The sequence below is a fragment of the Rutilus rutilus genome (genome assembly GCF_951802725.1).
Source record: "Rutilus rutilus genome assembly, chromosome: 11".
In the NCBI taxonomy this organism is placed as follows: domain Eukaryota; kingdom Metazoa; phylum Chordata; class Actinopteri; order Cypriniformes; family Leuciscidae; genus Rutilus; species Rutilus rutilus.
In genome coordinates this window covers 29,719,878-29,746,821 of record NC_140216.1, presented here as the reverse complement: position 1 = coordinate 29,746,821, position 26,944 = coordinate 29,719,878, and the positions used below count along the sequence as shown (strand labels likewise).

General features: G+C 38.2%; 2 protein-coding genes across 10 annotated transcripts in view; both read right to left on the bottom strand.

Annotated features, from left to right (window-relative positions):
* Positions 1-136: 136 nt before the first annotated feature.
* tpm3 (tropomyosin 3) lies at positions 137-23,080 on the bottom strand. 8 transcript variants are annotated; one of them, XM_084422726.1, is made up of 10 exons: positions 22,810-23,080; positions 21,219-21,344; positions 11,812-11,945; positions 11,589-11,706; positions 11,225-11,295; positions 9,149-9,224; positions 7,170-7,232; positions 6,569-6,638; positions 6,243-6,321; positions 4,255-5,344 (listed from the first exon to the last, which is right to left on the bottom strand). In XM_084422726.1, exons 1-10 carry the CDS (start codon positions 22,921-22,923, stop codon positions 5,341-5,343), a joined length of 855 nt encoding a protein of 284 aa, XP_084278852.1. In that variant the 5' UTR covers positions 22,924-23,080; the 3' UTR covers positions 4,255-5,340. The 8 variants fall into 8 exon arrangements, with proteins under 8 accessions (XP_084278849.1, XP_084278851.1, XP_084278853.1 ...); XM_084422724.1 differs by lacking the exon at positions 9,149-9,224 and adding an exon at positions 10,777-10,852 and having other exon boundaries at positions 4,261-5,344; XM_084422723.1 differs by lacking the exons at positions 4,255-5,344; positions 6,243-6,321; positions 9,149-9,224 and adding exons at positions 137-1,502; positions 10,777-10,852.
* A 2,570-nt stretch (positions 23,081-25,650) lies between these two features.
* arhgef2a (Rho guanine nucleotide exchange factor (GEF) 2a) overlaps positions 25,651-26,944 on the bottom strand; it is a 54,330-nt gene continuing 53,036 nt past the window's right edge. The window contains exon 22 of one of the 2 annotated variants that reach the window (XM_084422959.1): positions 25,651-26,907. In XM_084422959.1, coding sequence (XP_084279085.1) covers positions 26,837-26,907 — 71 coding nt within the window. In that variant the 3' untranslated portion in view covers positions 25,651-26,836. The remainder of the gene's footprint in view (positions 26,908-26,944) is intronic. The other variant, XM_084422960.1, reaches the window with a different exon arrangement.

Here is a 26,944-nt window from a genome sequence, read left to right as displayed (position 1 = left end):
AGATTTTTTTTCCCTGACAAACTGATGTCCATCTCTAAACAAATATCAGTTGACAGAGTGTGAACATTCAGTCTTTGTTTTCTAGAAACCACACTACAGACAATTCCAGAAGAGACTCCAGACACACACACAGTGGTTCGGTGACAGTAAAAATCATGGTCTTTATTTAAAAAAAGAATTTAGGTATCATTACACAAGATACAGACAGTAACAAAGTGATTACACATCATTGTGGGCTCTTTCCAGTTAGAACTGTGTGTTCACCCTTTTTTAATCTTTATACTATTAAGTGTTACTTTTCACTCCCATTTACTGTGTTCATAATACATATTTAGATCTGCACGGCTTTTGGACCTTTAGAATCTGGCAGTGCCACTGCTTTGAACCCAAGGTAAAAAAAAAAATCCTCAACCTTTCTTCCCTGGGTAGAATATGGCTCTTTAAAGCAAAAAAATAATAAAAGATACAAAAAAAACAAAACAAACCAGGCCACCAGAGTGAGTGAGGGAACCATGAGTTGGCCTCCTCTGCTCAAAAGATGCCCACCATAAGCCCATAACAGTGCAGCATTTCACATAGTGGTTTGCCATACTTTTGTGTTAATATGCAGGGGGATTAAACCCAAACAATGAATACATATATTACTCAAAAACAAAAAAACTCCAAAATAGAAGCAAAGGCTTTTATTAAAACAAAAAACAATAACGACAAAAAACAAATGGCCCTCACGGCATGGTTGTGCATACTGTTACAGACCATACGGTGTGGTTTTGGTCCCAAAACCTGTAATGCCGACAAACAGGCAGCAGAAACTTGTGCAGGATGAGAAGAGTGAAGTGGTAAGAGGAGAGCAGTGGATCAGGCACCAACAAGACCAGCAAAAACATCCTGCGTCACAGGATCAACAGGACAAAATGACTGTAGAGTGATCTAAAGCCAAGCATGAGACTGCCAAGGTGGCTTTTATGGCACAAAATGTTAAGTAAATCACCCTCCAGTAAAATTAAGGAAAAATTGAGGGTTTTGGCTGATGTGAAAAAACTTGCCACAATCGTAAAGCTCTGATCACGGACCAAAACCAAAAAAAAAGAAGAAAAAAAAAATGCTACCCCAGGGCTTGCATGCAACATTTGACACTTTAAGAATACCATAGTAGTTTGTTCCTGAAATCACTTGGGATTTTCTGAGGAGATGAGCAGTGAAGCCTATTAAGGGCTTCAGAAAGATTAAAGTACTTTTGAACCATTGAGAGGCACAGCATTTTTGCTGGTTGGCTTGGTGAGCCCGTCTTCCAGTAGAACGAGAGAACGGGATCAGAAAAACAGCAGAATCAGATGTGCAGAGACAAAAAAAAAAATGAGATGAGGGTGTCAGGAAGGGAAAAGGAGGCTTTTTTTTTTTTTTGGCTCCAGGTCTTCCTTAGAAACTGTTGAGCTCGCTCAGGGTCTGGTCCAAAGTGGCATGGATCTTGACGTTCTCCTCTTTAGCATTTCTCAGTTTCTCTGCAATAAAAAAAAAAAAAGAATTCCCAGAAGGAAAGCAAGTGAAACGAACTGCAAAATCAAATTGTAATACAACATTGTACATGATTTGTTGAATAGGGGTTTGATTTGGATGTATGGTGAAGACCTCCTTCATGAAGTACCAGTATAGATGGTTTTCTAAACAACTATAAAACTGTTCACCAATGGCATCAGATTGTTTTCAACTATAGAGCATTTTGAGCTTGTGTAGTAATTAGGGCTGGCCCCTAACAGTCGACTAAACGTCAGTCAAATATGGCTTATCGTTTGAAACATGCAAGTAGCAACTTTCAAATGCTGTTCGCTTTAACGTTAACCTAGATAAATATGCGCATATCCAAGTGTTTGAGTGGAGTGTGGAGGCTAAAGTATAGTGGGCTTCATGACTGCAGGCCCGATCCCTTTCATTTTTCCTGAAAACAGCAGAAACTACTTAAAATACACCATTATTTTTGGTCATACAGATTATGAACCGAAACTCAGCTTATAGGTTACTTGCCTCACAGACATAAGATATAAATCTATAGAAAGCTTGACATGTATTATATCTACAAAAATACATACTCTCTGCTTATGTAATATGTATGAAAGGTCCATTTCTCTCCATTTCTATTCTCTCTATACTGTGGAGATGGCGAGGCAGCATCGTCAACTTCATCTTTCCAGCCGACACGGTCACAGAAAACACTGGTTTATTAATAAATAAACTGTCTCCATGCTATTTTTTCCAACATATCTAAGTGCTTTGCAGCAAGCTTTATGCGAGACCTTGAGCTCAGAATAGGCTATATTATATATAACGTCAATATATATAATATTAAACGCTCATTATGGTTTAGTATTCCCCTCAGTATACATTTAAGTAATTCAAACAAAATAAACGTGCGATTAGTCGACTAATGGCTTAAATAAATGACTAATAGTCGACTAGAAAAATCTTTAGTCGGGGGAAGCTCTAGGAGTACTTAAATTCTGATACAAAGTTAGTTGCAATGAAACGGAAGTAGCGACAGATCTTTTCTTCCAAATTGTGAAATGCATCCCAGTGAAGCATATTATAGAAGAAAAAAAAAGAAAAAAAAGTAGGGTTGGGACTTGGTTCAATTCATCGACTGTTGTTTGGATGGTGGCAGATCTGAATGAAAGCTTGCAGTCGATTGCAAGAAAGGGGCGGGGTTTAAGTGGACTAAATGATTGGAGAAGTCCACCATCCAGAAGAGTTAGGACATTTTGACTAAGAATTACAAAGTCAAAATATATTAAAGGAACACTCCACCGTTTTTTGAAATAGGGCTTTTTCACCTTCTTTCCTACATTTAGATAGGTGGGCAAATGCATTTTTGTCTCAGTGCATGCATTGTTTTAGTTTGACAGGGTCGGCGCTAGCTTAGCTTAGCATAATGAATGGAATCCAGCTAGCATGTCCTGAGTAAAAGTGATATAAAAAATAAACCACCTAATTACTTCTTGTGGCCTGCGTATTCACAGGTACAAATAGCGATGCAGATTAACACTAGGTGATTTCCTAGGCAGATATTGACTTGGGACTATATTAGGGGGAAGCACAGGCAAAGCACTGCTACTTGGGTGCAGAGATATCACGCCCAAGTAGCAGTGCTTCGCCTGTGCTTCCCCCTAATATAGTGCTTAATATATAAGTCAATATCTGCCTAGGAAATCGCCTAGTGTTAATCTGCATCGGTATTTGTACTTGTTGTGAATACGCAGGCCACAAGAAGTAATTAGGTGTTTAAAAAAAAAAAAAATGTATAGCACTTTTACTCAGGACATGCTAGCTGGCAACAAAGGATTCCATTCATTATGCTAAGCTAAGCTAGCGCCGACCCTGTCAAACTAAAACAATGCATGCAATACGCTGCTTTTTCTGCCAACTGGCGCTCTGTGTCAAAATACTGTTGGGTCAATTGGCAGGGGGCGGGACCACATGGACAGAAAACAAAAACTCTTACAAGAACCACGCATTTCAAAGTAAAATAACTGGCTGTTGCATTGTTTTTCGGAGAAATGAGTCTTTGAAATTAGCATGTTTCCTAAATCTCTGCAAACATATGGTATTTTGACATTTCTGTACAGTGAAAAATTACATACAGCACCTTTAATAGATCCTAATTGTGAAACTGCTCAAATTTATGGTGGCAGACACTGTCGATAACACTCACCCAAGTATTAATATTGCGCAACACTGGCATGTCAATGCTATGCTTTTACTATAGCACTGATAAACCAATTTTAAAGGTGAACTAAGTAACTTTTTTACCTTAACCGAACAGCTTCGGAGTCATTGGAATAGTTATGACTTTTTTCGGGTTGAATGGTGGTCGTCTCACCCCCGTATCGCCTGTGAGCGGAAAAACCACCCTTGCAACTTTGAGCTGGCGGGCCGCCGGCCGCAGCGTCAGGAAGTATCGCGTGATATCAGGTCTCGTGATGTAACGAATTGCTTTACGGCAAAGAAATCTGCTAAAATGCCGTCATTATTGCGCTCCCTCACGCTGTTCGAACCCGAATGAAGACGACGTTTTAAAGAATGTCCCATCTGCTTTGATGTCGTTGATCTACTAGCCTCTGGTATCAGAGTCGCCAACGAGTTTTTCGACAGTGTTGTCAAATATCTATTCCGAAGCTGTGGGAGGAGCTCTATAGAGAAACCTGCGAGCAGAATAAAGCGAAGAAATTCCCGAAACTGCATAGCCCTGCTTTAAGAGAACTTACAGCTGAATGAAAGTCTTTTAATTTTGCTCATTCATTAGAACTTCAGAAATACAAATACTTGTTTTTCAGAAGTAACTTTCAACAAGGCCTCTGATGGTTTTTAGCAAATAGCTAAAATTTCCCGTAAACATTTATTCATCCTTCTATAACAAAATCGCATTACTTTTGCTTAAATGGTTTAAATAACTTCTCAAAAGTGCTCACAGATGTTCAACCATCTTGGCAACCAGTTTCCATTTTGAAATGGGAAGTTTCCTTTTTGGAAAAGCGAAACCAATTTGAATGGGTAGCAAGAATCAATGTTTCTAGCCAAAAGAAGAGCCAGTTTGTAAATTCTTATTAGGTCTTAATGCATTAAACTTAATGCAAGGAAACAGTATTTAAAAAGTGAAAATAACCATAAATGGTTTAAGATTGTGCATGTAAACTCTTTCCTTCAGTTAGCTTAGATATGATGGCAAATTGTACATACAATTTATGGTAAAAAAAATATTTCAGCTTTTTCTTTTCTTCATTTCAGACCTCCAAGTCTACAGCCTTAGAGATATTCTTAACTCATAGCTAAAACTCATGACTAATCAATCAGCGAAAGATACATTTATCCAAGCTTTTATCTTTCAACCATAAGATATTATTCATGCACAATGTATCTAAAATAGGCAAATGCTTGGTTGCTTAACACCAGCACATTGTAATAAGAGACAAGCAGACATTTAAAAGAGAGCAGAGCTTTTTTCCTCCATTCAATAAACATGTACACAAGGCATGAAAAATACAGCAAAAGAGAGCAAAACCAGGGACAAAAGAACACCACACATCTCTGAACACATTTAGATGCAGATAAGAGGAAGATGTTGGGGCAGATAATGAATATCTAAAGAACAGAAATTCAGAGAAAGCAGAAACAGAACAGGGCTTAAATGGAGAAACTGAGACTACAGAAACAAGCACATGGAAACAAATACATGAAAAGGGAAGTGTACACAAAAGATCAGAGGAGAGATCCAAGAAATATTGACAGTCAGACAAGATGAAGAAGAATTTCTTGAAGTCACAGTCAGCCACAGAACAGTCCAGAAACTCTTTATCTGTAAACAGACACCAATGGTAAATACCTCGTGAGAATATTTCTACATTTCAGAATGAGGAAAGTCGCAAATTTAACAAGCAAGCAGTTAAGAACAAATGTTAAAACCAACATCAATAAAAGCCACAGCTCTAAAACAAACTAGCTCAAAATACCAATTTCAGGATAAAATCCTTATGTAAATGAGCCTTAAAGGGGACATATCACGGAAAATATGGTTATTCAGGTTAGTCTACATGACGTCATTCCACAATCCAAAAAACCCATTTAGCCAATAGAAAGTAAGTTATAAAACGAGTTACGAAGTCCAACTATTAGTACATTAACATATGATCACTCCTATTTGCATAGCAGCACTATTCAGTATCCAGAAACATTGTAGAGTCAGTCTTAATTAACTATTAAGGATGCTCAAAACAGGCCATTTACATAAAAACTCTTAAAGGCAGAGCAAATCTGGCCTGTTTAATGGAGGCTAAAAAAATAGCAATAAACTAAAACATGTCTTTTTGCAGTTCAAGTGGACTTTAGCAAGAAATAAACTACAAAAAGTGCAGAAAGTCATCCTTATCTGTAGGTAAATATGAAACCATTTCATAGTTAGCATATTAGTTACTTGACAAATGTATATGGGTTAGAATCACACTAGAGATCACGACGATAAAGCAGCAGTTCAAAAGAATCTGAAATAACAGCTCCAGTCAACGATTAACTCCTTGCGGATGAGCTTTATACTGTATGGTAAAAGTATACGATCAGAGGTTATGAAGCTCAAGGTTAGGTAACCAGCTCGGTCACGAGACTCAAATCTGCCATTGCAGCAAAACTCAATCGTCCTCCAAAAAGCAAACCATAAGTAGCACTAGCAGTCTCACACACATGCAAGGGCCAATATTTACATAGAGGTCATGTCGTTGAGAGCATGATCCAGCTCCTCACTAATGGCCTTATACTTGAGTTTCTGAGCGTAAAGCTCATCTGTTCACACACAAAAAGAGAAAGACAGAGCAGAGAGGAAGGAAAAGGTCGGAAGAGGGAGAGAGTATGAAGGAAAGAAAAGGAAATGGGAAAAAACAGCAAAAAAAGATTATGAATGTAACGGAGGAAAGGAAAAGGACAGTGAGATTATGCTAAAAAAAGAATATGAAGAGCATAAAAAACAAACAGAGGATCATATTATAGCTAATGGAAGGAATGGGTGGTAAAGAGAACGACGGAATCATACCTTCCAAATCATCAATGGTCTTCTCCAGTTTGGCCACAGACCTTTCGGCAAACTCAGCACGGGTCTCAGCCTAGCAGAGAACAGGGGAATTATATTTAACTAAAATATTTTCCATTTAGCTTAAGTAGTAAAATAACGCAAGCTAAAACTTTACAGACAAACATTTGAATGGTAAATAACTCTGGCAGGGAAAGACATTAATGCATGATCAAACTACTAGGTAACATACAAAAATCATGATTATCTATAGAATAAAGATATTATTGTAACTGGCGTGACATGCTATTGGCGCAACATAACCAATGGCATGAGTTTGTGGCAGGACTACAGTTGTTTTGAAAAATTATTTTTGCTTTTTTGTTTACTGTCATGTTCAAATTTCCCTACAAAACAATGAACTACATTTAAGTAAAAAGAAATGCATACAGATCCAAAGCAGAAAGCAAAATATGCAACTAAGGTTTCAACTTGTGAACAGTCTTCAGAAGACACAGGGAACAAAACATTTATGAGGCCAAATTTGGTAAACATTTAAACATACATGTAACCTCAAGATAACAGCCCTAATAGAAACCAAATCTTCCATGAGAAGTTCTCTCACCTCCTTCAGCTTATCAGTGAGGATCTTGATTTCTTCCTCATACTTATCTTCCTTCTGGGAATACTGTAGGGAAAAAGAAGAAATGTGAGTTGGGGTGGGGTCTTGTGAGAATCTTACAACTCGGCATGCACAAACACCCTATGAACTCATTAACTCACTCATCAACAAGTATTTTGGGTTTGGCACACTTCAAACAGAGACAACCAATTTTATGACACTTTAACACTGACATGTTTCTACAACAGCTCTTAAGACGTAAGGTAGCGCAGCTGTCTATGCTTTGACCCCCCCCCTTTTCCTCGAAGTTTCTATGCAAGCTGGCTGAGCCCTGGCCTGCTGCTGTTGTGCAAGACTTGTGACACGATGGCTGATTTTGCCGCTGTGTTCTGCCAAAGTTTTAAACAGATCAGGACATGTGTGCAGGAATGCAGCTGCAACATCAACAAAACACCAGGTCTGATAGAAAGGGAAAAACCACCGTACTTCAGAATTCAAGGAGAGATTCACAAAGATGTATATACATAAACATTACATATAAATGATATATTCTATAATATAAAATGCCATATATCTTTCTGCACTGTATTTGAGAAAGTTAAACCACCATCATTACTTACGCAAACCATATTGTGCAGCAAACAAAAGATTTCATTAGGGAAATAAAAGGGTTCCAATAATAGCAAACCAGCTAATATTATATAGTACTTTATTACACGGCTCTGAGAAATACTTGGTCAATCGCACCATCCAGCGGTATGTTATTCCCCAATAACACTCAACCAGGTTACTGAAGTCAGCAGCGCTAAACGTATATATTGCTAGAAGCGTTTTTTCTTCGTGGAAGTTTTGCTTTTGGTGAGCTAATAAAATATTAAAACTCAGTTGAATCAATATTTTGCATACAGTTATTTGATTATGTCATCCAGTATCGTGTCGTCTCTCTCTTGTTTCATACAAATGCAGCTGCTGCTATTTTGCGACTATTGTTTTGTACACTGTTGGATTATAAGATAACAAACAGGTACGATTTTAAAACCGTTTCATCTCAAATCAATATCTCTTATCCCCAATAATTATTTATGTAGCGAAATACTGTGTAATAAGTGGTATGACTGTACCGTATCCCTTAAATGTCAGTCTAGTTTGAACTTGTAGCGCAAGCAACTGCTCTCTCCGCAGAAGCTTTGCGTTTAAAGACCTAATAAAATATTTCAACTCAGATTTTGTGCCTATTTATTTACCTATGTGGCAAGTAGCCGTGTAATAAGTGGGAAAATGTGCATCCAGCCGATTGTTATCTCAGAATAAACCCCATTCAGGCTGATGCAAGACCTGATCACCACCCTGTCTTTATTCGGAGATAACAGGCTGGATGTACATTATCCCTTATGTAACACACAGCATGCAGTCAAATATCACATGCAAACAAACGGGCGCTTGTGTCATAAGTTGATCTCATGCAACAGCATTTATCGGCATCACTTCTGCTTAATTAGTCTGAAGGCATCCGAGACCGGTTGCGCTTGATTCTATAAGGCACCAAAATGGTGACACTTAATTTCATTATGCAACAGACCTTCAGGCATGCTAAATAACATCTCATCAGGTTAAGATGGATATGGAAAATGAGAGGGGGTCTTTACTTCGCCCCTGTGGTCAATTACAGCTTTCTCTTGATGTAATGGTCTACCACTGTAATCTGGACCGACATAAGTGGCCTTTTGCTATGGGTGATGATGTACAGCCGTACATCAGGCAAAAGGCCACTTGGAAATGAGGAAGCTCATATTATGCACACATGAGCGGATAGATCACTGGTTTGGAAACTAGAGAGCCTAAATTTAATTGCCTGGAAGGCAATTCGCAAGGCACATTTGTGGGGATTGAATCAGAGTTCCTTTGAGAGTTAAAAAAAGGGATGAACACTGCAACCAGTCAGAGATCGTGCAGAATAAAACACACACACACACACACCCTACCTTCTCAGCCTGGGCCTCCAAACTCTTAAGATTGTTGGTGACATTTTTCAGCTCCTCCTCCAGCTCAGCGCATTTGCTATATACAGAGCAGCCGTTTTGATTTTGGAGGAAGCAGAAAAGAAAGGGGCACAGGGCAAAGGGAAGACATGAAGACAAGCCAGCAGAAGTGGCAGAGTGATGACGTTAAACACATGAACAGTAAGAGACGCCTTAAATAACTGTTTTGGACAGTTCACTCAAAAATAAAAATTGTCATCATTTACACTTCCTCATGTCATTTTAATTATGTAGGACTTTCTTCTGAAAACACAAACATACTTTGCAGCCCTGCTTGCACGACCATTCAATGAAGGCGATTGAGGAGCTCCAAAAATTACCAATAATATATATTTTTTTAACTTAATCAATTAAATACATATTTGGTGAATGTGACTTTTCAAAAAATATTTTTTTTATCTGACTGACCCCAGAAATTTCAACAGAAATGTATATGTGCTGTAAATATATTTGTGTGGGGATGACAAATTAAAAATTAACAACCCTTAAGTTGTTCTAAACCTGTATGAGTTTCTTTCTACTGCTGAACACAAAAGATGATATTTTGAAGAATGTCAGTAACCAAACAGTCATATGGCACTATTGACTTCCATTATATATATTTTTTCCAACTATAAAAATCAATGGGGTACATCAACTGTCTGGTTACCAACATTCTTCAAAATATCAGTAAATGACAGAATTTTAATTTTTGGGGGAACTATCCCTTTAACGACTCTCAGCAAATAATGATTTAAATGCTGTTCCTCATTCATATGGCTTCAGAAGCTTAAAAGAATATAGCACACATTGTATTAACCACTTTTGTGGTCATTTTTGGCACTTGAAGGCCCTCAATCACTTTCACTGTCATTGTATGAAAAACAGGACAATCTGTTTTTCAGGTCAGAAGAAACAATAAGTTTCAAACAACATGAGAACATGACAATTTTCATTTATGCATGCTCCGTCCCCTTAAATGTAGTGTAGTTTGAGTTGTTATCTGTGCCCAAAGTGCTTGGTTTTTATAACATACTGCCAATTCATGATTATAATATGAGCACTACTGTGTGGTTGGTGTGAGCAGATTTTAAGTGTCAAGGAAGCAAAACTAGCGTGATCCTAAAACTGAAAGTTGCCAGGAGCTGTTTTAAGCAGTTTGTTGTGGAACATGAACGCTTCGGATTTAGGTAGATAAGACAAAAATGCACAGCGACTGAAGCGTGTTATGTGAGCATGCAGATCATGCCACTTGAGCAAATACGACTCATGCGGTTTACAAAAGAATGATACCTGGAAGTGGATGGTTAGATGAGCGAAAGGAAGGTGGAAAGATGAAGGGATAGGGTGGAAAGATGAACTAGGTAAAAACAGATTAAAAACGACCAATGCTGGAAGGAGGAGTCTTTTTTCTTTTTTTTCCGCTTTTTTTCGTTGGTGACTATCTTGCTAGTTCACTTGCACACTTTCACTCAAGTATACAAATTCCGGATCCAGGTAGAGGGCAACATTCTCCAATTGTCTGTACATCTCCAACAAACGGACACATAGCATCCGACACGTAAACAGACTTTTGCAACCAGGATATATACCTTCTCATCTGAGGCGTGCAGAGTCTTCAGTGTCTGGTCAAGAGCTCTCAGCTCCTCCTCCATCTGCTTGACATGGCTGTTAGTTTGAGTGGGGAGGGGAAGGTATGTCAGGTCAAAGGTCACACATGCCCAAACACAAATGAGAAGGGAGGGGACATATGAATTTAAGATGGATTCAAGCCAATTAAATCACTCATACACACACTCTCTATCTTTCTCTCTCAATCGCTCACACACACACACAAAGGAGGATTATGGTTATGATAGAGCATTCCTATTGTCATGCAAAATTAGGCATTTTCTCACGCTGAGTGAACAATGAATTTGAGTTTTAATGGGACTAAATGGACACTAAAGGAATATGAGCTAAAGCTGACAGTATGTGTGGTCTGTAAATGTGTTCAAGGATTATGTGCATGTATATTTTGATTTTAAAACCGAGATTAACCTCTCAGCAAGCTCTGCTCTCTCCTCCGTACGCTCCAACTCTCCCTCAACGATCACCAGCTTACGTGCCACCTGTAACACACATCAATACTTCCTGGTTATGGAACTTATTTTATTTTACAAGAACAATTGGTAAGTGTAAAACATTTATGCACTATTAATTCCAACTGGTCAATAAATAAAGCTAAAACTTAAAGTAGTTTTATTCATGGAAATAAAGCTGGAATAAAATAACTTTAGGTGAAAAAGTAATAAACTAAATGTTGCCTTGGCAATATAATTAAGAAAAGTGATATAATTACTAAAAATATTAATAAATACTATAATAGTATACAAATAATCCTAAAATAACACCGTTATATTACCTCCTCGTATTTGCGGTCGGCCTCCTCAGCAATGTGCTTGGCCTCCTTAAGCTGGATCTCCTGGAGCTCCATCTTCTCCTCATCCTTCAGAGCCCTGTTCTCAATCACCTTCATCCCTCTATTCCACAGAGAGCGCAAATTAAAAGGAAAGTAGGGCAAGTTAGGGTGGGATGAATGTAGAAATAACATAACTCTGAAAGCGTACGTATGTTAAAGCACGTACCTCTCGCTCTCATCTGCGGCCTTCTCAGCTTCCTCCAGCTTCTGCAGGGCTGTGGCCAGTCTCTCCTGAGCACGATCCAACTCTTCCTCAACCAGTTGGATACGCCTGTTCAGAGAGGCCACCTCTGCCTCAGCCTACAAGGCAAACATGACAAAAACAACTTGAGATTAGAACAGATAGACTATTCCACACAGGGAAGTGGCGTGAGACAAGGAACAGGAGGGTGGGAAAACACTTGGACAACCTAGAAGGATCAAGCCGACATACATGGAGACCAAATTGGAAAATGGAACCAGTGAGACAGTGGAAAACCCTCATGTGGTAGAATCATTTGGGAGCTTCTGCTTGAGCAGAGTGGAACCACTATGTTTGCAAAGGGTAATAATAATGTGCAGAGTGAGTGTACACAATGACTAAAATTGTTTTAGCAAGGCGGCACTATTAAAATTGCTCTGACTAAGGTTAGGGATTTTTCAAATCCTTCTTCCAGACATTTCATTGTGGAACTTGTTGCACTGTTTGAGCTACGGACATGAATGATGCCTCAAATCATGTAGCTTACTGATGATGAGAGGTGTGCTATAACTTTTTGGATTAACTGGCTTTCAGATGTTCACCAAACGCATGAAAACATGGCCGAAAATCCCACAGACAAAAAGGAAATGGACATTTCTGGATCAAAATACTGTAGAGCCTTAACAATTATTCACAAGATCATTGCAATTTCCTAGCCACGCCTTAGCAACCAGCCACAACACCCTAGCAACAATGTAACAACCACAAATATCATGGGAATGGGCTCTTGACAGTGTACCGAGGCCCTTTGGGGCCAGCCAAACATTAAAACAGTCAAGATTTCAGAATGCTTTTAAGAAAAAAAGCAAAAAATTACAAGGTTATCAGTTCCATTCTCGCAGCAATATCTGAAATAACTACTAGTATGGTGTCAGAATTTTTTTTTTTTTGTAAGGGAACCATCATTCATGCCTTTCATTCATGATGTGTAACTTAAGGAGGGGCACTTCAGCAACATTTATTTAAAAAAAAAAAAAAAAAATTAACATTGTTTATACAGTAACATCAAAGATGACTGAGAAGCTTTACTCATTGAGCCCGAAACGCAAAAGCAGGTTAACTTCCGCGCGGCCGCGCCTCGTCAGCTGAGAAACAGCGCTCGTGCACGGCTTCCGGATATGACGACACCGCTAACAAATACTGGAGTTTCGCTCCTAATAAGGACTGAGGAATCTAAAGTCTGCGGGGTGAGTTCATCTCACGCAATGCCAAAGAGACGAAAGGCATGGTTGAGCGATAAGCGACTTCAAGCAAAAAAAATGGTATCCAAGACGAGTGTCTAATTGAATTAAAACACATAAAAGTTGCCAAAGGTTCGAATAGGCTGCTAAATGCCCATGTGACGTGCGTGAACAACTCAAAGTGCCGAGATGAGCACCTGATGACCCAGATGTTAATGTACTCGAATGATAACGCACCAATGACGTGAAAAGCACTCTTTGAACACTGAATTACACGAATGGATGCTTCTGTTTTTTTTTTTAATAAGCCAGTATGAGTGATTCAGATAAACTATTTTGTTACTTCCTTTAGGCCTCACCCGCAAAAAACCCAACAATGTGAGACTAAGAGGATGAGCTAAAACCCATCTGAGGTTAGCACATCTAAGCACACACAAAGTGAGATGTCATCGCACGATTTTTATATTCATTTAAGCCAATATATCTCACTCTAAGTTTTGCATTGATTTTATGGACTATAAACCTATTAGCACAAATGAAAATCATCAATGAAGATGAGTCAAGGCGCCAATTAGCTTGTAGGTTTTGCAATAACCATCTAACCGGCCCATATTTTCTTGGACTGTATGGTTTAGAATGAACATATCGTTATCACAGGCCACTCTAAAAGCATACTCGATGATTATTAGATATCGAAATAAGTTTTAAAGAGATACAAACACATAATTCATCGTATGGGGCGTTGGATCTGGGTGTGAATGTAAAAGCGCACGAGCTTGGCACAAACGCATGTGATACAACGTAACGATTGTACGGATAAATGCGACACTTTAACGTGATTAAAAAAAGCATCGCTATTGATACAATGATACACTTACCTGCTCTCTGGCACGCTTCTCTTCTTCGACCTGTCTCTGCAAAATCTCGGCTCTTTCTTCTGCCTCATCTGCCTGCTGTTGTAAAACTTTGATTTTTCTCTTAACTGCATCGATGCTGTTGGTTCCGGCCATTTTAATGTATTACTTTAGGTGTAGTGTGGTCGAATAAATCAGATTCCAACCGAGCAGCGTAGTAGTGGACCGAGCCGCGAAGAAGAGGAGGAAGGAAAAAAAAGTCCAAGGCACCAACGCCCCGCCAACAAGTCAAACGCAGAGCTAGTGGAAGTAACGCGAGGATCAGATGGTTCACGCGCTTGTCTTTTTAATCGCAGGGGTGCTTTCTTTAATCTGGTTAAATACAAACAATAGTGTTTGTAAAAAATAACAGAAACGAGATATTGTCTCCAGCCAGAAGACTTTTAATGTTGAATATAGCTTGAGCAAGCGTTTTGATGTTCAAGCAGTCGGTCGGTTTCTCATTCGAATTAATGAATGAGTTTTAATGTCATGAAGTCTTTCTTTCCCTCCCCTTGCTTTCTCTTCACCCAATTTGTTCGGTTGCCTAAACTCTTCCTTTTTTCGGCCCACTTCCGGATTACCCCACCCTGTCCCCAACGGTTTAAGGGCTGAGAATGAGGCGTAACTGATCCTGAATCAGCTGCGGCGCAGAGTCAAGTCCCAGCGGAACGGATTCACGGTTGATCTCCGGTCAGCTTTTTTTTTTTGTAAGTAATTCTTGCGAAGAGCCACCCCTTGTTTTACACGTGTCCTGCCAGGTAGATGACGTCGGGCAAATAAATCATTGGCATTCCAGCCAGGCCACTCCTTAATCCAGGAATGTGCTTGTAGATAAATGAGAAAATATTAGGCTATTGTGATCAATAGAATGTTAGACATTTTGAGAGTCAAAAGAGAGGAATTGAGTTGGGGCGAGTCTTGGACACTTGCAGAGTAAATATGATTTTAGTGGGTCTCCCTTTTTTGGGGGGCCCTGGACAACATTCCCGGTCATCCTTTTATATTAAAATAATTAAATGTAAATGTTAATCAGAATAACATATCAAAATCAATGTCAATACAAACAGTTAATTAATAGCCTACCACAAAAAAAAATTGCTGCCTTCAATTTTTAAGTACAATCAACTTGGATGTTTAAGTCATTTCAACTTAAATTAAAATGAAACTGATCTTGTATAACTTATAGGACTATTATTATTATTTTTTTTTTTAGTAAGTTAAAGCAATGTAAAAACATGTTTTCATAACTTATTAATCTTTTTTTTTTTTTACAGTGTAGTTTTTATGAAATTATTATTTATTAATACATTTTGGTGCTTTTTGACAATTAAAAGGATTTATTTTGGTCTTATCACTTCAGAACCAGGCTATGGGCTGTAATTGAGAACAAGGAGTGTGGTAAATCATTTACTTGTCTTGTAATTCCATTGACGGCGCTCTTGTGTGAACAAACTCTGATTCAGTGTCTTAGTGGAGTCTGAATAATGACAAAACAAAACTTTGTGTGTATGTGTATATATATATATATATATATATATATATATATATGCTGAGTTGTGTTAAGTCGTTAAGCTAATAAGAATTTTTTTCACGGAATACCTAATGAAATTAAGATATTTGATTAATCTGTAATTGCATCTTTTAAACATTGTGATTTGGATTTAAGACTTTCTAGAGATTCCATTATAGAATTTACCCACAGGATTGCATGAGGTCATAAAAAAGAATCCAGTGAATATACTGAATTCACAGGCCTGGGCAAACCCGAACAAGTAATGCTGTCTGTTCTCTTTTTGTGGTGAGTGTGCAATCTATCTGGCATCCGTAACTATGTCCTAACACTGTTAAAAGTATGCCCGTGGGTATGGTTTTTATATGCTGATTTTGTAATTCTTACCACAAAGACTTTTTATATTGGTGGACCGTGAAAGGTTTAACCTCAAAACAATGTTTAAGGTAAAGAAATGCGACTGATCCTGAATTATTCTGCTGTAGACAAGCACTGTATGTTGCATCATCATTTCCTGTCTCACCCTTCCTGCCTCCCTTCACCAGTGTGGAACATGTTCCAAACTCCATACATAACTTGGGACAGGCCCTTTTATCATATGTTGCCACCATCTCACCAGACGATGGCGCCAGATGATCTAGATAGACTGCATTGTCACAACATCAGTTGTGGCAGAGCCCCACTCATAGAATCATACATTTTTTTCTCAGCTATAAACACACGCACGCATGCACATCAGTTTTATTACTCTAGTCTTCAGTGTCACATGATCCTTCAGAAATCATTCTAATTTGCTGATTTGCTGCTCAAGAAAAATTTCTTATTATCAATGTTGAAAACAGTTGTGCTGCTTTAATGGCCCATATTATGCTATTTTAAAGTCTACTCATTTTGTTTTGGAGGTCTCCAATAGGTTCACATGCATCCAAGGTAAAAAAAACCATCAAATTTTCTCATAATATACATCACCTAATTTGTGAAGAGTCTGAAAACGGTTTGTTTGAAGATTCGGTCTCTGTAAACTCCTCCTTTCCGAGAGCCTACTCTGCTCTGATTGGTCAGATGGCCCAGCCTGTTGTGATTGGTCTACAGCTTACAGCGTGTGCCAGAAACTAAACGTCGATTAGCGTACCTGAATTTCAGCTCCATAAGGCTTCCTCAGCGCGTAATATACAGTGATACGAACATTAACGATGGTGTTAGTTTTTCCGTATCAATTCCGGTGCGAGTCCTCTTTCTTTTTAAAGGGATACTTAATTTTTTTGGGAAATAGGCTAATTTTACAACTCCCCCAGAGTTAAACAGTTGAGTTTTACCGTTTTCGAATCCATTCAGCTGATCTCCGGGTCTGGCGGTACCACTTTTAGCATAGCTTAGCATAGATCATTGAATTGCACAAGACCATTAGCATCTCTCTCAAAAAAATGACCAAAGAGTTTCGATATTTTTCCTATTTAAAACTTGACTCTTCTGTAGTTACATCGTGTACTAAGACCGACGGAAAATGAAAAGTTGCGATTTTAGGCCAATATGGCTAGGAACTATACTCTCATTCCTGCGTAATAATCAAGAAACTTTGCTGCCATACCATGAGTGCAGCAGGCGTAATGATATTATTGGCCTAGAAATATTGGCCTAGAAAATCGCAACTTTTCATTTTCCGTCGGTCTTAGTACACGATGTAACTACAAAGTCAAGTTTTAAATAGGAAAAATATCGAAACTCTTTGGTAATTTTTTTTAGAGAGATGCTAATGGTCTTGCTAAACTTATTATCCCTAAGTGTAGATGCATTATCCCTAAGTTTAGATGCAAAAAGTTTGGAGGCCGCTCTTTAGCCATCCAGGGACCTACTTTGTGGAATGCCTTACCTACTTCCCTTCGTAACGTAACTGTGTTTAGTGTTTTTAAATCGCAGTTAAAAACGTTTCTTTTCAGGAAGGCTTTCAACATGTAACCACTTGTTTTGTGTTTTTAGTCTTTGTGTTAGTTACTTTGTTTTAACTGCTTAAATTAGCTTTAATTTGCTATTTTTATATCCTGCTGCCTTTTTTTTATGTGTTTTATGGAAAGCGCTTTGTGCACCTTTCTGGTTGTTGTAAAGGCGCTATATAAATAAAAATTGATTGATTGATTGATTGATTGTCCGATTCAATGATCTATGCTAAGCTATGCTAAAAGTGGTACCGCCAGACCCGGAGATCGGCTGAATGGATTCGAAAATGGTAAAACTCAACTGTTTAACTCTGGGAGAGTTGTAAAATGAGCCTATTTCCAAAAAAAGTGGAGTATCCCTTTAAGAGTGGATTCACAGTGCAGACATGTGGACAACACAAACCAAACTCTTCCAGGCCTCAGCTACAACTAGCGTTTGAGGGCGGGATGTTGTTCGCAGGCAGCCAATGAAGACCATAGGCTGGCATTATGAAAATTTGTTACGTTGTTAACAGTGTAACAGGAAGTGAGACTGGATTTGCTGACGTTTCGTTCCAGCAGTTCAGAATCGATTCTTTCTTTTAGGAGAAAATAACTTTATTCGCTGTGCAGATATTTATATTTATCTATATTTAACTCTGCACGAAAGGTAATATTTGAAAAACATAATACTTTAATATTTGTATGGAAACCGTGATACATTTTTTGATGAGTTGAAATTTAAAAGTGACCGGACTGAGCATTTTTACTCTTGCTAAGAGCAGAGGTTATAGATATGTGTCTGTTTGTCTGGTCTGATGGTAAACTGCAGCTTATGTCTCTAATGGCCTGTTGACATTATAGGTTATAGGTGACAAGATGCATAGCTTGACATTCTGACCTCCAAGACACACTTACAAACACATGCTTACTTACATCAAGTGGGAAGAATACCCACTCACCCACCTGCAGCAGCTGACATACTTAAGCATTTGGAAAGCCTCAGAAATTGACAACCTTCTTTTTCAGTTCTGCACTATTTCAGTTCTCAGTTTTGTACAAAGGTTGCACACCCATCCTCATCCTCTTCGCCATATCTGTTCCGAACACTGTTAGTCAGCTTGCTCAGAGCTCTATTTAAAGGACCCACCCCCTGATTCAAACCGGATCACTGTCTGGTCGGTCTGTCTGTCAAGCGCACACTGCATGACGATGAGTGACTAATTGAACTCTATAGCAGTAAACTCCAGCCGGGTTTACTGCTAAACTCTTTTTTTCCCCACTGTGTGGGGTAGCAAGGTAAGTGATAGCTTGGTGGTGAAGTTTTGACTCAAGGTTGAGATGAAAATAGATTCCAAAGCGACAGCTGTAATGTCACAACCCACACTCTCTCATTTAGTATACGCGGTTCTATGAATATGCAAATTGGCCACGCCCACTCACTCACACCAGCTCAGAGATCCACTAGTTGGCGATCAAACGTTGACGTGATTGGTTTCAAGGTAGTTTGTGACGTCAGAAACGCCAGCGATTTTAATCGGCTTTTTGAGACTGCCGTTTTAAGGAGAAAATACTCAATTTGCATATGGGTTGTCTTAAAAACACCACATAGGCATATAAACAACCTTAAAAGCTGGATTTTCACCACAGGGGGACTTTAAAACCAGCCAACAGACCAGCTTGACTACTTTAGGCTGATTTAAGATGGTTTCCCCCATGTGCTATGTTCTTTTTCTTTCATTCTAGTTAAAAAAGAGCTGTCTCTCTTTCACACAAATACGCACACACACAACCTTCAAAGCCTGTGGTTTTCAGTCAGGGGAACATCTTATGAAGGCCAAACTTTATGACAACAGGTGTGTCTGCTATATCCGGAGCCCAGAACAAAGGGACAACGACAGGCAATAATAGACATACTTGCTGTGACAGAGTTGACCGTGACGGCACAGCCTTAGTTTAGCTGTCAAAGAGGGAGTCGAGTTACACAATGGCCTAACAATGGTTACCTTTTTTTCATTTGAAAGTTCTCATTTAGTTCTTGAGGTGTATGTGAGATGTACATATGAAAGCATTAGCAAATATTTGTCCATTTTAAATTCCTCACTGAAAAATGGAAAGGATTCTTTTTTCAAAAACGAATAAAGCTTTAAGCCTCTACTGAAAGTCTGTTCATGCCTGGAATGTTCTTTCTTATGTTCATTGTGTTCTTCTCACAAACACTGATTTACAGCCCTGCTGCTAAATTTGCAGTCTCGAGGTAGTAATTTTCTCGCCGAGGCCTTCAGGCATGAGTATACGAATATATGAGTATCACCCACACTTTTTGTCACCTCCTGCGAGTTATGGATGGGTTGGGAACCAAGAACGATTCAGAACGAACTGGTTCTATTTGAAATAATATATACTGTATATTAGCTCAATTAAAGCTCAAAGCTCAATTACCGTCCGTCATTGAGCTTTATATATATACTCTAAAAAATGCTGGGTTGTTTTAACCCAATGTTGGGTCAAATATGGACTAACCCAACGTTGGGTTAAAAAACGCAATTTAAAAATGGACAAACCCAGCCGTTGGGTTACATTTTTAATGTAACCAATGCAATTTGTCCATTATTTTATTGCATTTTTGTCCATTTTTGATTTTATCCAAAGTGCAATTTGTCTATTTGTAAACTGAATTTTTTTAACCCAACGTTGGGTTAGTCCATATTTGACCCAACATTAGGTTAAAACAACCCAGCATTTTTTAGAGTGTATATAAAAAGTTCAATGACGTACGGTTAACAGTTCTTAAAAGTGTATTTGCCCGTCGATGAAGATAGAATACCATATTTAAAATATTCTAACAGAGATTCCAAAGCAAATGTAAAGAAACGATGGCGTCCAATTCCCAAATGAAGGACTCTCATTAGCAGGTTCTTGTTGTGAAGAGTTGGGCCTAGTCTGATTCTTGAACAAATGATTCTTATGAAACGGTTCATTTTGGTGAATCAACGACATACACTGCGACCAGTGAAATTCAATTCCCGAACAAATGATTCTAATGAACCGATTCTTTTAAGTAAATCAACAACATGCAGCGTGACCTCTGTAGTCCGATTGTGATCGAATGTTTTGTTAGTGAATTAACAATATACAACGCAATCAGTGTAGTTCGATTCTGAATGAATGACTCTCAAAAGCCGGTTCTTTTAAGTGAGTCATCAACATGCAACTTAACCAGTGTTCCAACTCTGAACAACTGAGGCCCTGTCCCAAATGGCACACTTCATGTACACTTGAGGTCTCGCGGACTTAAAATGGCCACTACGTGTGCGTGTCCGTTAAGTCCACGAGACCGTAGGGTGTCCCATTCATCATTTTAGCTTTCAGAAGGGTGCTCGCGAATGCCTACTTTGCGGCCTTGATACACACTTCTGCAGAGCCACCGTAGATCTCTACCCGACAGTCAAAGTGGTGTTATGTCATGAAAGTGTGGACTCAAGAGGAACAGGTTTTAGGGTGCCATTTGGGACAGGGCCAGACTCTCAACAGCCAGTTCTTTTTTGGATTTCAGTCCGTGTAATTACTGACTGGTTGTTCATATGACATTGTTTAGTTAAAGATAGACGTTATGTGTTATGTCAATATAAAACTAGTGTATGAGTACATTTAAGGGTAGATGTTGGAGTCTGGATGGTTGACATCACAGCCAAAAAGGGAGGTAGTGATAGTGTCAGCTGTGGAGGAGTGATTGGAGAGAATGAGAGGAATGGAGGGGCGGGCCAACAAGAATCCCGGGATAAAGTTTTAAGAGTTGCGTTTGTGTGCTTTGCGATCGTCAATCACTCACATCCGCAGCCTTCTTCTCAGATATCTCCAGTTTCTCCTGGGCGTCCTTCAGGGCCTCCGAGTATTTATCCAACTCATCTTCAGTTCCCTTCAGTTTCTTCTGCATCTGAATCAGCTCATCCTCATGCTGGGAGAAAGAAAAAAAAGGAATATGAGTGTCATCCATCATAATACGTATTCACACGAGCACTCGTGCCCCAATCACTTCTACTTCAAACTGGTCAAGTCTTTTTGCCCACCTTCTCCTGGCGATAAGCTAAGTTACGCAGCTTACCAAAGCCATTCCTTGTCGTAATGTCAATACAATTACCCTCACAGGCAACCCCAAATCTTTCACACATCCTCAGCCCTATCTACAACTCCCTTCTCCATCTCTTGCTAAGACTCTGTTTATCCGCCCTGCATTCCAGTGGCAGATCACAGCCTTGCAACTGCTGTTTAGTGTTGGGATCAGGATCTCAGACTTCACAATTCAAGCCTTGGCAGCGGGAGCTCTTTTTCCAAGAGGGATATTTAAACAGTTGTCTGCACTGCCAGGTGCATTATATTCTTAACACATTTAAATATTGTAAAATGACCCGGATTATGGATTTCGCTAATCTTTGTCTCATGCTCAGATGAGTTGCCTTTGGTTTGGTCCAGAATGAAAAAGTTTAATAAATGGAGAAGTGGGGCTTTGATGCTTTAAGCGTCAACAGTGTTTCTTTCAAAAGGTTAAAAGCACCATTAACCCCTTTCAATTCAAGAGGTTAAACATGGGTTTTCAGTGACCAATTCTTAAAGGGATAGTTCACCCAGAAATGAAAATCATCCTTGTGGTTCCAAACCTGTATGAGTTTCTTTCTTCTGTTGAACACAAAAGAAGATATTTTGAAGAATGTTGGTCACAAACAGTTGATGGTAGCCATTGACTTATTTATTTTAAAAAAAGTCATACTCAATTCAACTCTTTAAAAAAATGTCTAACCCTCCCAAATCAAAAATTTCAAATTTTTCAATTGGCCCAAGTGAAATTCTGTAAATTTAATTTTATAATTTACAGAATTTCACTTGGGCCAATTGAAAATTTTAGATGTTATCAGTCACTTGAAATTTTTGATTTGGGAGGGTTAGAATTTTTTTACAGTGTGACAGACATTCTTCAAAATATCTTATTTTGTGTTCAACAGAAGAAAGAAACTCATACAGGTTTGGAACAATTAAATGATTGTAAATGATGTAACATATTTATTTTTGGACATACTATCCCTTTAAATTATTATATATTCAGCCTCCTCCTCCAAAAAATTCTTCTTTTCCTGTTATTATACATCACATATTGTAATGTAATAGCCTAACTAAATGTAATTTATACACTATGAGTCCAAAGGACACACTTTATAATTATGATTTTACACATTTTAGAATTAGAAACATCCCTAAAACTAGTAACACAAATGGAAATGATGAAAAATGCTAAACAAATCAGAATTACATTTGTATGTAAAAAAACTCTCTCTAATCATTCGAACTCAATTAAAAGCTCTCAAACTCAAACCATTTAGTCAAGATCAGTTTTGGTTATCACTTTGACCTTTCCTCTTCCCCCTAACCTGTTTGCTTCTGTCCTCTGCTCCTTTCCTGTCGGTCTCCGCCTGCTCGGCCTGGTCCAGGGCGTTCTCCTTATCCAGCTTGAGCATCAGCATCTTCTTCTTGATGGCCTCCATCTTGGTGTCGCTGAGTAGGGCTCACGGTACGAGAAGAAGAAAGTGGCGGTGCAGTAGATGAGGGCTACTGGTTTAGGAACAGGAGCCGGTCAAGTGAGGAACGTGGAGAGAGGAAGAGAGAGAGAGAGAGGGAGTAAAGAGGGGAAAGACCAAACTCAGCCAGGGATAGTGGGAGGGCATTTATATCTGTGGGCATCATGCCCCGCCCCTTTTCAATTAAACCCCACCCACTCGCTCATTATAGCTCACCTAATACAGTCATGAGTCCTGTTTGGTGACTAATGAGGCGACGTTGTAGAGATGTTACATTGGATTTCAGGGCCTAAAATTTATGGCGTCAACACCAATAAATTCACTGATATGTTCCTACTTTTCATTTCCATTTCATATCCTTCTTTTCTGTTACTAGATCATCCCGTTGTGGAAGAAAGAACGGGAAGATATGAAATGACAAAGACAGAAAGAATGGACGCAGATGGACAGAGCTGAGGTCCAGCTATAATAAGACAAAGCCGATGTGTTTGTGACAGGCACAGGTGTGTGTGTGTGTGTGTGTGTGTTACATTACTCGCATCCCCAGCTGCACCGTTCCCTTTATGGCTCGTCAGTCGCCACAATGATCACTTTACAGGCTTTTTCCTAATGTGAGACACTGTTCTATCATTAACTCGCCTGACCACGTATAACAAGGCTTTGGGGAACCACTCTTGATGTGGTAAGATTGCCACCAATGCAATGGTATTCAACATTCCCAAACACACAGCCATCTAGATGATTTCTCTCTCTAGATCTGTATTTATTCATAGAGCATATTTGGGCAAGGGCTTATTTTGTTCATTTTATTCATTTTTATTATTTGTTTTTTACTTTTACTTTCTAAGCTTCCCCTCTATTGTACATCACATATTGTAGTATAAATCATGTGACTAATTACAATTATACACACAAAATGTATCAGTTGGCCTTCTTTATAATTACGATTTTACACATTTTAGAATTAGTAAAGTCATTAAAAATATGAAATAACACAAATATGGGAATTATGTTGGGATCAAATAATGCTAAACAAATCAAAATTGTATTTCATCAAAGTGCAACGCATGTAGATTTCACATTTTAAGTATATAAAAATAAATGTAAAAATAAAACAAAATAGTGTAGATTTTCACATCATTCATCCATCATTCTGCATTCTTTACAACCTTTAGAAGTAGGCCTACCTAAAGATTAGTGATATACGAATATGAAAGCAATAGTGATTAGCATTAGAAAATAAGTCATTCATGTGCATCTTAAACTGTGCGTTCCACTAAGCGCTTGCTGATGTGAAGGGACAATGGTGGTGTCGGGTTATGGGTGACCAGACTATTTTTGTCAGGAGGCCATGGCTAAAGTTAAAACTCATTGTTTAAGAATAAATAAAATACAATGTATTAGTATTCAGACTTGCTTATTATACAATGGTATTCAGAAAGGAAGAAACAACATTTTGTATTATGCACAAATGGAAAGTTTACACAAGACAATACTTTATGATAAACCTAGGCTCTTAAATGTATCCCATAATTCCTGCAGGAAAGGCAGTTCATTGTAAGGAGAAAGTACCTCTTGCACTGTAATACAGAGCCAATGCACCACTTTATTTTGAGTGCTCCTTTTGTTTGATAGATATAATCGTTCTTCTAACGCACTCTTTTGGTTTAGGACAGTGAAGTGATGGATGAGGTAGTGTGTGTGTGTGTGTGTGTGTGTGTGTGTGTGTGTGTGTGTGTGTATGCGTCTGAATGCCAGCTATGCTGCCTGTGCAAACAAGCTATTAATACTCGTCTCTTGGCTGACATTGTTTTACGGATTAGCTGCTATCTAGGGACAAAGAATCAAAATGCACATTTAAATATACATGGTTTACTATTATTATTATTGTCATTTTCATTGTTAAAAAAGGATAGAAATCGTACGGAAATCTGTTTGTATGCAGATTAAATAGATCATTGGAACACTCCATTTGGATTGGTCAATCGCGATACAAACTCGCCCCCACAGCCGATTCTAAAGATTTCATATAAAACACTCGTAACTTGTTTATGTTTGGCGTATTTGTTGCAAAATTTGTATAAATTCACCTCATTTAAATTTACCACCAATTCACCAACAGGCTACATCTCATGAGAACAGGTTGTAGAGAGGATTACTTTGGAGGACTTCAGTGGTGTTGGTGGTAACGCATTACAAGTTACATAATCAGATTACTTCAAGTACACATTACTTTTAAACTTTTACAACAAAATATCTGAGTTACTTTTCAAGTAAGTGATGCAAGTTACTTTGCTTTCCCATTTATTGACTGACAGCTCTCCTGTCATTTGCTGCTAACATTCGCTTATCCAATTCAACCACAGTATTAAGCAAAAATTACTTTAAATAAACATCACGTTTGTGTTTAATTGTTTAAATATATATATATATATATATATATATATATATATTAGTTTAATTTGTGTAAAATCCAGAAGGGCCCAGATGAGAAAAAGTAACACAAAAGTAATGTAACATTACTTTGCATAAAAAGTAACTAAGTAATGCAATAAGTTATACTTTTTTTTAGGAAGGAAAACAATATTGTAACACTAACTTTTCCCAACACAGTATTAATATAACTGTAATTTTTATCACACTTTTCACTTTGATTTACTCTCATGCAAATTTAAGATAAAAAAACAATCCCGATGATGTTGTATACCAACAATTTTTATTTTATTCACTTCGATATATCTGAAACACTATGAACATTTCAACAATGTTTGTCATTTTCAATACAAACATTTTTAATGTGACTTCGGTAAATCCTACGTTTTCTTATAGTTACTTCAAAACATGAAGAATATCATCCTACAATAATTTCTAAGACGTTGCTTCCTGAAATGTTGAGCTGACTAAAATAAAAGCATATATTTCCGCAATATTCAGCCGAGCAAATTTTGGCACATAGTCAAGTAATGGCAAAAAAAAACAAAATTAAAACAGAAGCAAAACTGTAGTTAAGACACATCAAATGTTGGTGTTACTGGCATATTTTGGTGATGTGATCTATTTGAATCAATAAATCTTCTTATATTTACAAAGCATTCCCCGTTAACACACACTGTGGGTTGAGGAACCATTCATAATATCATACTACTCTATCATAATAACCTTCCTGGGTTTATTAAGATCATTGCTATAGATGTAAATATATATTCCTACATATTGCTATAAATTGCAATATAAGTCCTTCATAAAAAAGCCCTCAAGTCTCTGAAATAGTCATTTTTGTTATAGAGCCAGTAGTTTTGGTCCCAGTATATTATGTTGGTATATTTCAAGTTATGGCTTCTTTCTGACTGCTTCAACATGCCTGAAAGAGTTTATCTTTCCATTCAAAATAAAGGAAAATAAATAAATGTGAAATAAAGCGCAAGAAAGAGACATTTCTTTACAATGACCTCTCACGAACAAGAACGAGAAAGTTTTGCATGCTCCAGCATCGGTACAATGATCTCACATACAGTACAGTACGTACATCTCAACGGTTTCTGCCGGTACCCTTGAGCTGGATCGGTTATGTTTGGTTTATTTAGATACTTTAAGAATCTCAAGACAACTATCAAGTGCAAAGTCCCATTATTTGCATGACTCCGTCTCCATCACGGTGCTTTGGCATATCCTTATTGGTCCGTGGATGTCAAAAGCCATACGTTTGGATTCCAATGTCATAAACGGCCACACAGAAGCTGTAAGCAAAATTACTGGATACAACTAAATACTGTATGTATATAATGGAATGAATATTCATAAACTAAGTAAGACTCTTCCCTGGTCAGAGGAGTCTATTGTCTGTTCCCGGCCAGTCTTGGGTTGAGAAATCAAAAATACATTAGCAGTGTGAGACCTCTCGGTCCCGGGGGTCTGTCGCGGACTCGCTCTCTTCAGGAATGTCCTGCAGATCTGTAGATGATGAAAGTCATATTTAGACATTAGTTCT